Raw genomic sequence first — 16,179 nt, 5'->3', positions numbered from 1 at the left:
ATTAAAAGTATAAATAAAGTGGAATTGGGATGAATGAATGAGTGAAATTTAAAATAGACACTGAAGATGATTATGTACTAAGCAGAAAAGAAGATTATGTTTGTGTAATGCTTCTTAGCAATAAATCTTGCTCCGTTGGAAATCCTGTTTATTCCCCCTTAAACAGGGCCACACTTTATAAACACAATGGATTTTTGGTCTGAGCAGAAGAGTTGAGTTTGTTGGTTTTATCGTAAAAGATGATCCAAATCCTCTCTTAGCTTATTCCGCATTTGACTCTTGTTTGGTGTTACTTGTTATCAGATCATTGAAGTTTGAAGAAAGAGAGCATGGTTTTTTTTTATTATTCATTTATACCTTTAACAAACAGGAGGGGAAAAGCACAAAGTCACAACAGTGTGGCACCCGCTCCACTTCCTGGTCACTACCTTGGTCAGACACTGCTGTGGGGTCCCCAGCGGATCCCCCGGGTGTGCGACGGGGTTTGAGGTGAGTACAGGCAAAGCCATCCGCTGCTCTCCCAAAACATGAGAACCAATGATGAACCCGGCTCTGCTGACATCTTGGAGGATAGATCTGCTTAACAGACAAATAGATTTTCCTTACAAATGTGGGATCATATGTAGGAAAATAAACAGGCTGCTCAGTAGCATAACATGTAGCGTTACAAAGCATTGTTGCGTCATAGAAATTAATAGACTGGGCATGTTGTGCTGTTTATTTTAAATGAATAAGTAAATAAAGACATTTATTGTCTGTTTAGGAGGAAAGTATATGCGGGACATTGGTTCTTGCCCCCTGGCCTCCTCGTGTACGGGGGACAAAACTGACATGATCAAAAAGAAAAGCATATTTTTTGATTCACCTTATAGATGCGTTTTCGTCTTCTAAATTACTTAATCAATTAATTTTCCCCGTGCAAGTATTTCTACTTCCATGTGTTGCTTTTAGCCTCCTGGTTTTACTTTACCGTATGCAAATGAAGAGGGGCGGAGTCTTAAGGCTTCAACTTCTTTACATCAAACTTTACCGGCCTCAACCAAGATGGCGACCTACGATTAGTTTATCAGATAGCTGAAGCTTAGCAACTTTATTCGAATACAATGCTGCAATTCCTGACTTTATTAGTTTTTATGTGGATGCTCAGACGTGTATAATTTTACTATTGTTTTTTAGTTTATGTCCGTTTTCATACTCTTGATCTGGCCCTGCATGTTGACGCTGCACAAATTCATCATAAGTAACAGTTTTTAAAGGTATTGGACCATACACTTACTGTATATCGGATGCTTATTGTGGGTGATCATGTGACCTTTATATTTATGTCCTTCCAAGAAAAAGAAAAAAAAAAATCTGTTATAAAAGACGCTGACTTGAAAGAGGCAGTTCAAACAGGTTTCTGAATGTGTATTCTTCATAATGGACTTTTTTCTTGCTTCCTCCTTTGTGTCTCCTGTTATGGTTTTGAAAGCACAACAGGAGACATCTAAGAGTCGGTGCATAGATCGATACTGTCAAAGTGAGGCTGAGAAGAGAAAACTGCGACATGCTCCCTCTCTGAAGACTCAGTTTCATGCTGAATGTGCAAATGCATATTTTTTCGGGGAAGCGTGGGCGTTATTCGGAGAAGGGGTAATACCCTGGTTTCCGTCCCGAAGCATTCCCACGGTGATAGAAGCTTTTTTTTTTTTTTGCATTTCCACAGACACACACATACAGTTTGTTTGTTTGTTTGTTTGTTTTGTTGATAGAAGCCCTACTGAAGGCTGTCGTCCCTTACCACAATTTTATATGCGATCCACTGGAGCATTTGTAAAACGAGTTGCACGACGCACCACGATAACTTCCTTTACTGCCATAGAGACATGGCTGAAACTGAAACGACAACAGGTAGAGGTGAATGTGTCGAAATGGTAATCTCAATGCAAATTTTTACGCCAAGACAGAGTGTATGTTTTCTTTTAGGCTAAAAAAAAAAAGTCATATCCTCCATATGCAGATATCCATTAAATCTGACAGTCTAAACTTTTCTCTCTTTTTTTTGCCCATTTGCATTCCAACCTTTTAAAATAACCGCCAACATTATGTATTTTATGAATTTAGTCATCCCCCATTACATATTCATCTCTTTATTAAGAAATATGAACATACAAATCTCTAATTTATGTATTTTTATCTCTGGAAAAGAAAGTGGACGATAAAGACGTTATTGCGATGATGTTGTTGTTTTGAGAGCATTTTCACGTAATATAATGGCAACGGCATAATAATGCAAGAACATGTATTCAGAAATCCTTCTACTTTAAATTCTATTGAACATTTAACACTGGAGAAGGAAGACATTTTAAATATCCAGAAATAAATAAACAGAAACAACCAATGAAATTCATCATGAAGTCTCTGTAAACAAAATTGTCCTTAACAAAAGGGCTAGTTGAGACCAAAGCACCAAACTGAAGGCTTTTGTCATCCGGATTTTGGTAGAAAGAGAGATGCAAATGGAAGTTATTGATTGCCATAACACGTTTATCTTCATGCTTCATATATGATAGAGTCTTTCCCTGGAAAGGCGTATTTAGTTTACGTCAAACATGTCCTCCATTCTGGTGTCAAAATATGTAAATTCCAGTCCCTCTTTGTGGTTTTATATCTTTAAGCATCTTGCAGCATAGTTTTCTGGGTGAACCTGCTTGAACAGTCAGACCCGGGCATGTTGACTAATGCAGCGCACCGAACTTAGATGTCTGAGGGGCAAAACTCCTTCAAAAATGCAAAGTAATGATGTGTCTATTATGCACACAGGATGTGATGCCCTTATGTGTAACTTTGGGCATTTTGATATGGAATAAGTGTGGGGGCGTTCTAATTTATTTCTCACCAGAGATGACATGTTCAATTACACGCTACAGCCGATGTCAGTTCGGTCTTCTGCTTAGTTTTTAGTGTTGATTTGCACCAGTCGTCAAAATCTAACCCGCAAAAGCAGAGCCGGCCCAAGGCATATGTGATTTAAACGGCTGCTCAAGGCCCCAACACCACCAGGGGGCCCCCCAGGAGCATATTTTTTATTTTTATTTTGTGGTGATGGATTGAATGCTTGGCACATTTTACACACCTGGTCCAAATTTTAAAAATAAAAGATTTTAAACTTGCCAAACCTGTTGTAATGTCTGCAGATGTTACTTTCAAATAGTTAAATTAATACGTCACAATTAAACACCACTCTGCCTTTCAAAATGATAATTAATTAGAGCAGCCTTGCTTGTTTTTGTTGTTGTTGTTTTTTTTATGTTGCTTTTATGGGGTGAAATATCAATAACCATAATAGCCCCAGCTAATTACAAATGACAAAGGCTCTCCAACATAAAACGTCAGTCTTGTTGCCCTAAGATACCCATGTGATTGAGCCAATATGATAATAATCATTTACAGTGGAACCCTGGTGTTCTCGGGGGTCAGGGACCACAACCGCCCCCGAATAGCTGAAATTCAAAAAGGTTCTCGAGAGACCTCTAAAAACATTCATTAGGGCCTTTTTCAATTGTTCAAACACCTGATATACCTCAATATGCAGTAATACACATAGTGGAAACCCTCTTAGCACTGCTATAGAAGCTTATCTCAGGGGTTCAGCACAACCCACATATGGAGGCCTTGGTTCTCGACGTGACAGTCGCAGGTTCGATTCCCGGCCTGGAGACCTCTGCCGCATATCTTCTCCCTTCTCTTATTTCCTGTCGATTCACTATCAAATAAAGCCCACTAGAGCCAATAAAACCTTTAAAAGAAAGTATCCAGCTTGCAATTTTTGTTTAATCCTTTTGTTATGCTCTACCAAAGACTCTCTGAATACGCCAATTTTCCACGAATAATTTGGAGCCATGTTTCACAGAACAGCTGGTCCTCAAGCAGGTGTCCATTGTAGTTCGTTGGTTAGCTTGGTATTTAACTTGTTAAACAGTTCAAATTCATAATATTGCTTGAGTAAAAGCAGGAAGTAGCCCAGTTTGTAACGGTGAAGTTCGACAAGCACAGCGGAAACAAATTTAAGCCGACCACCTGAACGTTTTTTTGGTTTTTCTTTTCAAATGTGAGGAACATTTGAGGAAGCTCAAGTTCAACTTTAAAATCCAAAACGACTGTTTTACATTTAGACCCTGTGCAGTTATGTTTTCTTTCCTTTTGAAGCCACGGTGTTGGACACTACTGCAGTGCCAGAACATAAATGCAGTTGTTTTGGTGTTGTTCTTGTTCAAACGTCTGTACAGAGCAACCATTTACTCCTGGAAATCTCTGGACTATGTGAGGTATTCATACCTTAAGGATTAAAATTCGAGATTAAATGGATTCAGCCAAGTGGATTTTCTTGATTTCATTGACCTACTTACAGTAGTTCATTATTCTAATGAAAAACCCCAGACATATATGTCCTTTCAGACATACAAACAGTGATAACTGTGGTGTTTTTGCCTTTCTGAACACATGTAGTGACTGGTTCTGTGCAGACTATGTAGTTTTTCTGTGCTCAGAAAAGCCGTGTACTGACCAACCGGGTCAGCAAGCTTCTCTGGTTTTTGCACAGGAACAGGTCAAACCAGAGAGTTCCCCAACTTCAAATTTGGACAATGACACAGCACCTTTTATGAAACACATATTCTATATTATTAAACTGAAAAAAAAGAGAAATGTTTGAGGGGGTGCACACTTCTGCAACTAAGGTTGTTGCCGGGTGTTTTTTCTTAGATTTTCCTTCTCTAACCCTTTTGCTGGAAGAAGTTGTTTTAAACTAAATGATCAAAACGGGCGTGGAAACGTTTTAAATCCACTGTCGTCCGTACAGAGCTGATGCAGATGAGACAAGAGCACAGTTTTAGATTGGAGAAGTAATTAGAGTTTAAAATAGGCTCAGCTGACTATTAGTCAGTCTCGTCTTATTTTTAACCTTTCTCCTATTTTCCTCCTTTATTTGTGGCGCACAAATGACAAATGATGAATGACAGAGTAGGGGGGTGGGAGGGAGTGGTGTGAAAAAAAAAAAACACCAAATGAATCCTCACACTTTCTGATTCCACACTGTAGTGACCTGGTTACATATTTCAATCACCAAAGTTTCCTGACAGGCCCTGCGAAAACGGACAGGGGCTGGCACAGAAATGCTGCGGCGGCGGCGAGGCAAACCACAAAATCTGCTGAGCAGATTCTTACTGCCGTCTCACATTCTTCTTGTTTTGATTCGACGAGGCCCGGGCCTACGTATTCTGGTGCTGTAGGTGTCGCTAGTACCAGGTGGCACAAAGTCCCAGGCTTTAGATCTGATTGTTCTGATTTAATCTGAACTACTTGATCTCAATCTGTTTCTAAAACCCCTCAGTAGAAGTCTGAAAATAAGTTGGTGGCTGGGGGGGTGGGCTACATATTTTGTGCATGAATTTATTTTTTCTCTTTGTTCAGTCCTTTTTACATTATTGATTATTATTATTTTTATTATCTTGAGTTCTTTTGAACTTATCTTACTGTTTACTTTTTGACTTGGAGAATAAACTGCAATCAATAGGAATAATTAGAGCACGCATTGTACCCTTCTAAGTTAAAGATCTTGACCGCCCCCATGTGGTGATAATCTAAACTGCAGGTATTCAGGACCCCCGTTACACAGCGCAAATTTAAACTTTATTAGAATTAAGCATAAAAAAATGTAATGTGTCTATTTAAACCATAAGATAAGATAACATAACATTTTTTTCCACATTGTAGCCCAAAACCTCTTTGTGTTTCAATGGAATTTCATGGAACAAACCCAGAAAGTGGTGGATAATTGTGATGTAGCTGGAAAAAAAACTATTGTTTTCCTTTTATTTATTTATTTTTTGTAACAAAAACTCATTGTTCAATTGTTTTCTGTGTCCCCACCCCCTCTTTATTGTAATTTCCTCAAAAATCCTTTGGAAATTTGCTACATTCGTGAACAAAAAGCAGATCAATTAGAATAAAGCTGTGAGCATTAAGGCAGAGTTGGGCTATAAAACAGTATTCCAAGTTTTAGACATGTCACAAACGTTTAGTCCATCAAACGCTTGTTTCTTTCGCCCATCACTTTCAGAGACAACGCCAACATCTCAGGTCTCCATCAGGCGTCAGTCCGTCCATCACTCTGACCCCGGGGCGCTACGTGCCTCTTCCACTCTCTCTCTCTCTCTCACCTCTGCAGCCGCACCTTTGCTGTGAAGACCTGCCGTCACCATGGTGACTCAACTCCTGTGATTCACTCTCTTTGGTGCTCTACCTTTGTTTTCACCTCCACTGCTTTCAGTTTCCAGCAGGAATACAAACAGATCACAGGCCACACAGCGAAACTCTGAAATTAAAATGATATTCAAAGGAGAAAAATAAAAAGGAGGGTGAGGGGACTTTTTTTAAATCTGCGAGTAAAAAAACATCTTCATATGTCAGATTTACGATGATTTGCATCTGGTTGCCCTCAGGAGAACTGGGGGCTTCTGACTACATAAGCACGCCACGCGTTTGTAAATCTGATTTGTTTCATGATGCTGAAATGCGTGCGTCACTTTTTCCACTTCACAACGACGTCGCTTTTTGTGTTTTTCACCGAAAATACAGAGAAGTGGTTTTAGCTTGACAACAGTTGAATAGAGTATTTTACAAAACGCAGCAGAGAAAAACCCTTAGTTTACATCATAACCCTTATCAGACAAAAACTAAGCAGAAACTCTTAGATTAGAAATTCTTCCTAATCTAAGAAAGAATTTCTTTCTTAGTTTAGAAAGAAATCTAAAAACTATTGAACATATGAAAAACAGGGGATCTACAAAACGGCTTATGAAGCCAAGAAACCAGCAGATAAAAGGCATATAAAAGGTTTTCTCTTACCGAAGTATTAACTCCAAGACACAAAGTCTTAATGTTGCAAAACATATTAATAGCAGTCGTTACAGCCATGATTGAATCCAGAAGGAGAAAGCATTATTTTAAAACCAGCTTTAGCCAGGAAGATTTCTGACAGAGGAGACTGTATTTAAAAAACATTTTTATTATGAAAGCAATAGGTAAATTGCTTAGCTGCAGTGGCATGTGTGCAAGACTCATTATGCAAGACTCTGTTGCTGAAGAAAAACATTAAACACTCGTTTAAAATTCTCAGCAGAAACTTTGGACGAGCCAGTGAAACACCGGCAGAAAGTTGTCAGGTCAGATGAGGCCGTAGCTGATCTCTTTGAGTGTTTTTGTTGTTGTACTGCTTGGAATTTTCCAAGTTCCCAGCGGGAGTTGCACAATTCTCCACAATAACAGTTTGATCTCATAAAAGCGGTACATAGAGTACTGTACAACCTCTTTCGGTGAGCATGCTCCTTTTTGTGTTTGAATTCAGAAAATAAAATGGAGATTTTGTAGATTGTAATTGATTCATAGTCCTTCCAGTTACCACCACCCCATTCCTAGATGCTACTTTTGATTTAGATAGTATAGCATCGCCGACTGAGACCGAATTTGTCTGAGCTGTTTATGACAGTTCAGTTTTCACTATTTTAATTCCACTGCAGCCATGTTGGACACCAAACCTGCTGTAACTCTGATAACCTCTGGATTTCACGGTCAGAATTCCTGCGATTTTATTGTAGTGACGTCAAGCTTGGGAAATCCTATTTCTAAGTATATCCAGTTGCTTGTAATAAAAAAATTATATTAAAAGTTTCACATTTTTGTTTAAATTATACTGAAAAAGACAAACACTTTCATAAAAAAAAAAACTGTACAATTTAGTCTTTCTTTAATAATTATTTAGGTAAAATCTTTGACACTGTTGTCTAAAACATCCAACTATTGCAGGACTCGGCCAATAACAACCATAACAACCATAAACATAAATACGTATAAATATGTATATTCAAGTGTAAGCTAACAACGCCTCCGGCGCGTGCACAAACTGTTAACTGTCAGACTCCGGTGCCTGACGCTACAGGACAAAGGAATAAAAACTACAACTCCCCACCGCTCCGCTGACGTAGCCTACTTCTAATGCCGGCAGCTGATTGGCTGTCATGTGTAGAGTCTGCTGTGATTGGTTGACGGCGCCCATGATCGCGTGTCCAGCTGGGAGAATGCAGAAGAGCGAGGCTGGCTAACCGGCTAGCAGTCTGAGCCGCATTTCCCCTCTTTCCGGGAGGGGGGCTAAGTGTGAAGCCTTTGCCGCGCCGTCAACCCCGGCTGTTCTGATAGCTGCCATGCCGGTCCACTCACGGGAGAAGAAAGAAAGCAACCACGAAGAAATGGAGGTGGACTTTGCGGAGCAAGACGGCAGCAGCACAGACGAGGAGGACACGGTTAGCTCGACCGTGTCTGAAGATGGAGACAGCTCTGGTAAGACGAACAGGCCCTAAACACCAATATACGCCGAAATTAAAATGAAAATGACATAGGTGGGGGGGTTTTTGCATATGTTGCTAAACAGAATATGTTTTTCCAGCTTTAATTTGTAGGAGTCAGTAATTGAAGGTGTAGGTGGGGGTTAATGAGAGAAACAGTTGATGCGAGGTGATGTCAGACTTGTGATGCGTTCACGTTCACAGAGATGGATGATGAGGACTGTGAGAGGAGGAGGATGGAGTGTCTGGATGAGATGACAACACTAGAAAAACAATTCACCGACCTGAAGGAGCAGTAAGTTATTACATATATATACAGCCAGAGCAAATTGAAGATGTTTGTTATCTCTTCATTTCTGTCAAATGGAAGGAAAACGGTAAATTCTGAAAGGTGTGGTGTGACTTGTAATTAATTTCGTTAGTCTGTTGCAGGTAAATGAGTTTAAAAGTAACCTTTAGTGTTAAAGTTTCTAATTTTTAGTGGTTAAAAATATGAAAGCAGTGTAAATTATCTTCCAATTATGCGCTAACTTTTGTTACACAGTCACTTACATTAAAGTTTGTGGATGTAGCATACAAAACAGAAACAAAACATGCACTGATAATAAATCCGCCTGTTTTCTGCCTTTCAGGCTGTACAAGGAGCGCCTCAGCCAGGTGGAGATAAAGCTTCAGGAGGTGATGGCCGGCTGCGCCCAGGAGTACCTGGAGCCTTTGGCCAACCTGCAGGAGAACATGCAGATCCGGACCAAAGTAGCCGGTCAGTCGAGATGGGGGTTTTCCCCCCTTCAGCGGCTTCTAACCTCAAACAGTCTAACCGCATTCATGCTGTATTTCTAAAGGGATCTACAAAGACTTGTGCCTGGAGTCGGTGAAGAACAAATACGAGTGCGAAATCCAAGCTGCTTGCCAGCACTGGGAGGTGAGAGGTCAAAATGCGGTGGAAAGTGGAAAACATGTGTATGTGTCGGCCTTGTGAGGGGTGTTTTGAAGAAATAGTCAAAGTTTTGCCCTCTGTGTGTATTTTCAGAGTGAGAAGCTGCTGCTTTTTGACACCGTGCAGAGCGAGCTGGAAGAGAAGATACGAAGACTGGAGGAGGACAGGCACAGTATTGACATTACCTCAGGTAATAACAAACCACCATCAGAATAGTTGTACTTTATATACATTTATTTTAAATTGGGGAAAAATGCAGAAATCCAACAAGTTATATTTCAGAAAATATTTTTATTTACTTATGGATACTAGTGTGTGACATGCTGTCATAGTATTGTAAGCCAATATTAAGGTTCTGTGCTACCAATACCATTGAGTCTCGTCAAATTTGAAAAATTTGTGAAGCATTTCAGACAACTAGTCCAGGTCAGGAAAGTTTCCTGACAGAAAGAAAGTCCTTATAATGATGCTAATACAGTTGGTGCCTTTCCTCCTCACAGTTTAGCAAACTCCACATGTGTTTGAGCTTTGGATATCCAGTTCTACGTCTCTTACCATCCTCCTCGCTGTGCAGGGTGGAAAGATCAATATTGGTTCTCGTCGATAAGAGTTGGACCTCTGTGTCACCTCTAATTAATACCCTAGGAAAACAAAGATTCCTAGGAAACCTTGACCAATTTAAAATAGAGAAGTAGAGAATGGGAACTGTCTTTCCCCTGCCTTGGTTGCAAACTTCTGTGGTACTAGTCATAAAATTGTTTTATCTTTCCTCTTTGCCCTCCAGAGTTATGGAATGATGGACTGCAGGCTCGGAAAAACAAGAAAAAAGATCCCTTCTGTCCCGTCAAGAAGAAGAAGCCTGTTGTCGTTTCTGATATCCTTTCATCTTTCCCTTCGCTCATCGTTCTCCTCTCAATACTTCTCATGTGAAGACCGTAGCTTTTTCCTTAGCTTTAACTGTTTCTACGGCCTTATATTGTTTACATGCTGCAAGACCTGGATATTCTTGAAGACTGGACGGCCATAAGAAAGGTAACATCCTAAAAGCGGACAAAGATCACAGGCGCGAAGGCTTTCTGATCTCTTCCTTTCTTCCTCCCTCAAAGGCGATGGCGTCCTTGGCGCCGCACCGGGTGAAAGTGGATGGTAAGAGTCTTCCCTCGTCCTTGGCTACAGTCAATACCTGGCAGAGCGCCGACATCGACCCAAGCTTAACGCTGGAAGGCTTCACTCAGTGCTTTGTACTTTTTTTTCCCTTTTTGTTTCGCTGGAAAGTCCCTGCAGTGAAACCTGACAGACATCACCATGTGGCGCGCTCTGAGGAAGGTCGGCTTTTCTACGACAACCAGTGGTACTGCAGGGGACAGACCATCTGCATCAACAGAAAAGACGAGTTTCCAACCAGGTACGATGGGAAGGTGTCGAGTTGGTGAGCAAAAAATAACTAAAACAACAAAATTTGGGGATTTTCGGATTGACAAGAGGTCAGAATACTGCCTGTTGTCTTGTATCAGCCATGTGCCGATATATATCGATCCTCCTCCCAATCATTAAACCAAAGCAACCTTTGTTGTTCTGCTATATGTGATTGAAAGTCAGAGACAGAAGCATAGCTGCAGTAGAAAAGGTGAGACTTGTTCACTCGGCACTGACTATTGAACACGGCTAACCGTACGGGACAAAAACCACGGTTCACACGTTTCATCTGTTGATTGTAAGCATTCAGCTTTTCATGTTAAGAGTTCCTACAGTAGAGTAGCAGGTGAATGAGGAGCTGCTAGTTCCCTGGAAAATGGACAAAAAGTGTGAGTTTCCATTGATAATACAATTGTGCTAATTGGAATTAAATAAATTTGCTTAATGGAAACACAGCAATTTAAAAGAAAACAACCTCACATTTTTTGATAAGATGAGGTGATTTGTTTTTGGCCTTAAGGTAATTGGTGTGTTTTGCAAAACCTCAATGTAAATACTTTTTTGCATCACACAAATCACTTTAGGAACAAACAGATACTGGCAGAACCAACGAAGACGATAAGAGGAATTGATAGGAGGATGAAGGTGTGCCATGTTTTTTTTAATAACTTATTGTGTAAACAAACTTGCTCATGCGCGAGTTAAAAAAAAAAACAATATTATTTGTTGGAAGCATCACAATTGAAAATTGCAGTTTTTCAGCAGTGGAATATCGAAACATTTTTGCCCACATTTGCAGTGAAAATGCAGCTACTTACATTATATTTGATCAGAATGCAAAACATGAGAAATCAATAAATAGTCCCTCCCAAAATTCATGCAAAATCAACAGATCCCGACATTTTTTGTGCTAGTGAAAAATTATTAATTCATTGCAGTTTTTACACAAACTGGCCAAAAATGTTGGGTTAAAGTTATGCTAACTCCCACCTGCAGATGGCAGAATTTCTGACTTCTGCTGCCACAGCCTTACTTTAAATCAAGTTATAGTTCGTGATCGAGTTATTTAGGTTCTTTGAAGAAAAAAAATGTTTCTGTGTCCAGTCTATCTGCTTCTTAGTTTTTCTCATTTTTTCTCCTACAGGTAGATTTTGGAAGGAGTTTAGTAAGGAAAGCATATTATTTATGAAGAAGCACCATAAAATCTGTGATTTTGATTGCAAAAACAATCTCTAAAACAATTGCAAAATCCTGGAGGAACTGAATAAATAAAGGGGATCCTAAATAGCCAGGATGCTCTGGTTAGCTCGTTTGTGGTCGACTACCTTTATGTTTATTTTGACGTGCTAACATTGACTCTAGCCATGTGGGATGTAAAGTGAAGGAAGCTATAAGACTGGCACATTTTTAGATTTTGTTCATCTTCCTCTCTGGAACAGTCATTATCTATATTCAGAGGAACCAGCATCGCGCTGCACTCTCCATAAACCAGGATTTTACACATATCGTAAACTCAGGACCAAATTATTACAGTTTACATTTCGTTCTCTCTTTAGAGAAACTTATTGTTTTCCTAACCATAAACAGCAGAGATCCTTCATTTCTGAGATATCCGGCCAGAATAAACTCCATTCATGCTGCAGAAAATGCAGCTTAATTTTCAGATGGTCATTAACGTGTATATTAATCATGTCTGAATGGTTTGATGCGTACAATAAAGGAGCAAAGCCAGATGAAATACAGCTACAGTTTACAGCACAAACTGTGAAATTAAACTGCAGTAAAATGTTCTTTTGGATTTATGAAACTAGTTATGTAAGATCAACACGTTCCTGCAGAACCTCACAACCTTCTGTTTGAAACCCGGCGTTTTAGCTCTTCGTTCTGCTCAGATTGACACCCGACAACTCTAGAAGTGCTGGTGAGAGCACTGTTAAGACTTCGATATGTGCTCAATGTGTGATTAAATGTGCATTAGGCGAATCCATGTGGAAAATGGAACTGCAGAAAACCCGCGGACTAGAGCCAGGGCATGTCTGAAGCTCTCCGTGGGAGAGAATCTCAGAGCTCTTGGATAAACAAATGGAGAAACGTAATGTGGCCATTTTGAAAACTATTCACTTCCTCACAGACATTCCTCCTTAGATAAACACCCTGTTGTCCAGTTGGATTTCAGGGATCCTTCTTCAGCTTATCTCTCTGTCCAAATATGGTCACATGTGGCTCCAGGAAGATAAAATCAGCAACGCAGAAATTAAACATAAATGTCAAAGGTCATGCCTGCATAAATTTATGATGCACTATGAGGCAGGCTTATGTTCCTCGCAAAAGTAATCGTACGCTATCAACTTTTCCACAGTTTGTCTCATTATTTATCATTTAATTAAAATTTTGTGGGATAGACCAACACAAAGTAGCAAATTCTTGTGAACCGGAAGGAAAAAGATTCATATTTTAAAACTTTTGATTTATTACAACAAGCTTAAGTCATTCAAGCCTGTAGTGGCTAAGATGATTAATCAATTGTTGAAATAATTGTGGACTAATTTAGTCATCGATTAATAGTTAACTGGAGTATACAAGCTTAAACAAATGGTCATCTGCTGAAAAAAAAACAACCCATATTCATAACAGTAATTAAGCCAAAACCATACAAAAAGTTTATACATTTTGCATTTAAGATAAATTCATCTTTGTAAGAATGTTTTAGCCCAAACTGTTCAAGTGGAAAATTCACTCAGTTCAGATTTACTAAAGGATTGCAAATTTTGTCGCATTTTAAGCAATAATATATTTATTTTCTTATTGTGTAATAGTTGTGCTTTTTTATATATTTCTAATAGTTTAAAAAAATACTTAAATTAAAAATCTGTAGAATTGTTATCCGACTGTCAGAATAACTGATTAATCAGTTGCTAAAATAATTTAGTTGCAACCCTTTTTTCTTTTTTTTTTAAGATTCTCATTTGTCAGACACTTTGAAAACCTTGAATAATTTACGTTCAACTTAGTCGTTTGTCTTGTTGTTGTTCTCTCACTTAAAATCACACAGGGCGATGTTACAAAATTTGAGGAAGTTTCAGGGATACATTTTCAAGGCACAATCATAATACTGATAATACATAGAAAAACATTTTTGTTTATTATCTTGGGTAGCAAATATTCCAGAGAATGTGAGTACATTGATGCTTTTTGCAGCTTTGATAACCAGTCAAATTCCCAAACACCATAAAATGTTGGTCTAGATCCAACTTTTTGTTTTTTTCTTCTCCCGTAACCATGGCAAAGTTTCCGGTGGTTGTTTTCCCATGCAAATATCCAACAATGGAGGCTGAGCACTTAATGGGAAAGTGACTGTCTGTGGTATCACATGCTAATGCTTCGGCATGTCCTTATATCTGTGTGTGTGTGTGTGTGTCACCTTGCAGCGCCATCATCACCACCATCAACAACGATGAGGTGTGGTTCAAGCGGCTTGATGGCACCAAGTCCAAGCTGTACATCTCCCAGCTGCAGAAAGGCAAATACACCATCAAGCACTCCTAGAGGAGGCAAGAACAACACTTTAACACCCTCTCCCTCCCCTTTCCTGTATCCATCTCCGCTGTGTCTTTCCTCCATCTTACATCTCTTTCCATCCTACCACACACAGTCTAAACGCTAACACACACCTACCGACGCTCTCCGTACGAGAGGATCGTCCGTGTTCACGCGCGATTCGACACGCCGTTTTCACAAAGCGTCATTTTTCTCTGGAGCGGAGATCAATGCGAAGTGCTGCTAATGAGAAACGAGAGGGGGAGAGGAGAAACTAACTGTGAAGCGCAAAGCTCAGTCGAGTGCCTTTCTGGGTCGGGACGCCGCCGCTGACGGCTGGTGGGAGGGAGGAAGGAGGTCTCGACCTTTCAGCGCAGCTAAGCCTTACTCAGTGCTGCTTTCGCCACCAGGAGGACTGAAGCGGGTCAGTGAGCGTGTGGAAGAAAAACCCTCTGAACTTGAATTTCATGCTCGTAGAGAAATTTAGTTAGAATCTTATTTGGGCAACAAACAGTGTCATAATGTTGAAATCAACTTAGGAACCTTTGTGTTTAATGACCTCTTGATGTTTTTAGTGGAACTTAACACCATTTTCTGTCCTCTAAGCACTACTACCCCTGTATATAGTTGTGTTTTGTGACTCTTCTTTTCGTCTTGTAATGTTGCCAAATGGCTAATGCTAATGGTACCTCCGCTTTGCGATCAAAGAGGTGGAGTTAAAAATTAGGTTGCGTTTCTGTGACCGGATGTGTAAAGCTTAGTGCCATTCTGCTTCACTTGCTTCGTTCTCTTTCCTGTTTTACGTCATCGTCTTTGTTTAAACTAAAAAAATAATCTATAAAGCTCATCTGGTCAGAGAAGGAAAAAATACGGAGGATAAAAAAATGAAAAACATATGATTCATCCATCCCTCCAGCCTTCCTGTGAACATTTATTTGTTTCTTCAGAGCTTTATCTGACTTTGATTTGTCTACATCAAATATTACCTGCCAGCGGTATTGAACTGAGAGGTATTTGTGCATAAATCATAAGAAAAGTTATACAGGAAGCCTAATGTGGCTTTTTCTGACGAAAACTTTTGACACAAAGTCTTGTCATTTTTACTGTTTTTTTTTTCTTTTTTGTTTTTTTTACTTAATTCATCATGATTTCTTGTACATGAAACAATCAAAAATAAAAACCTAAAGTCATGCCTATGCTTGTATTAATCATTGAAGATTGACTAAAGCGGGGACACTCAAAGGTTTACAAATGAGTAAAACAAAGAAAGGGGTGTCTTTACACCCGACGGATCCAAAGCCGTGTCACACGCCACAAAACACCCTCTTAGTTTTTAGTTGTGATAAGGCACAAGGCAGTTGCTTCTATTGGTGTAACGATGCCTAATCTTCATTATCAGCTCATATCCCACGTTCAAGGTGGCCTTGCACTTGAAGAAGATTCTGTGCTTTGCAAAACTCTGCTAGCATCATCTAGCTAAAAGCCTCTTCACTTTTTTCCCCACATTACAACTGAACACAATTTACTTGTGTAATACAGCAGGACAAACTAATGCAAAGTCTAAAGATGCTGCATGGATTTCAAAATGTTTTCCTAATGGTAAAAAGTGTTTGCACTATAATGGATGACTTTTTTCCTTCTGTTTCAACTGCAAGTTTTATCTCCAGCAGCTCTGCAGAAGTCTGGATCCAGACATTTTTATCCATTCCTCTTTCCAAGGACCACAGGATAAGTTATGTTGGTGGGATATAATCTTGCCACAAGATTCTTTTGTCTCTCTGTATATACTGTAGGTTTGTATTTTGTCAGTGATGTGCTTTAAACTAAACAATTTTATGTATTTTTTACTCTCTTAAAATCCCTAACTCTAACCCTTCATTCATCTTCCCATCCACTCTGAACGACTTC

At 39.5% G+C, this 16,179-nt stretch overlaps 1 protein-coding gene across 1 annotated transcript; it reads left to right on the top strand.

Moving 5' to 3' along the window:
- The first annotated feature begins 8,089 nt into the window (after positions 1-8,089).
- Positions 8,090-15,467, top strand: LOC102221180 (breast cancer metastasis-suppressor 1-like protein-A). The gene is made up of 10 exons (XM_005816356.3): positions 8,090-8,376; positions 8,586-8,676; positions 9,014-9,141; positions 9,224-9,303; positions 9,412-9,508; positions 10,103-10,192; positions 10,286-10,350; positions 10,425-10,464; positions 10,594-10,723; positions 14,163-15,467. Exons 1-10 carry the CDS (start codon positions 8,241-8,243, stop codon positions 14,278-14,280), a joined length of 975 nt encoding a protein of 324 aa, XP_005816413.1. The 5' UTR covers positions 8,090-8,240; the 3' UTR covers positions 14,281-15,467.
- The last annotated feature ends 712 nt before the right edge of the window (positions 15,468-16,179 follow it).

The sequence above is a fragment of the Xiphophorus maculatus genome, chromosome 15 (genome assembly GCF_002775205.1).
Source record: "Xiphophorus maculatus strain JP 163 A chromosome 15, X_maculatus-5.0-male, whole genome shotgun sequence".
Taxonomy (NCBI): Eukaryota; Metazoa; Chordata; class Actinopteri; order Cyprinodontiformes; family Poeciliidae; genus Xiphophorus; species Xiphophorus maculatus.
The sequence above is the reverse complement of the archived record's forward strand: the minus strand, read 5'-3'. Positions and strand labels throughout refer to the sequence as shown.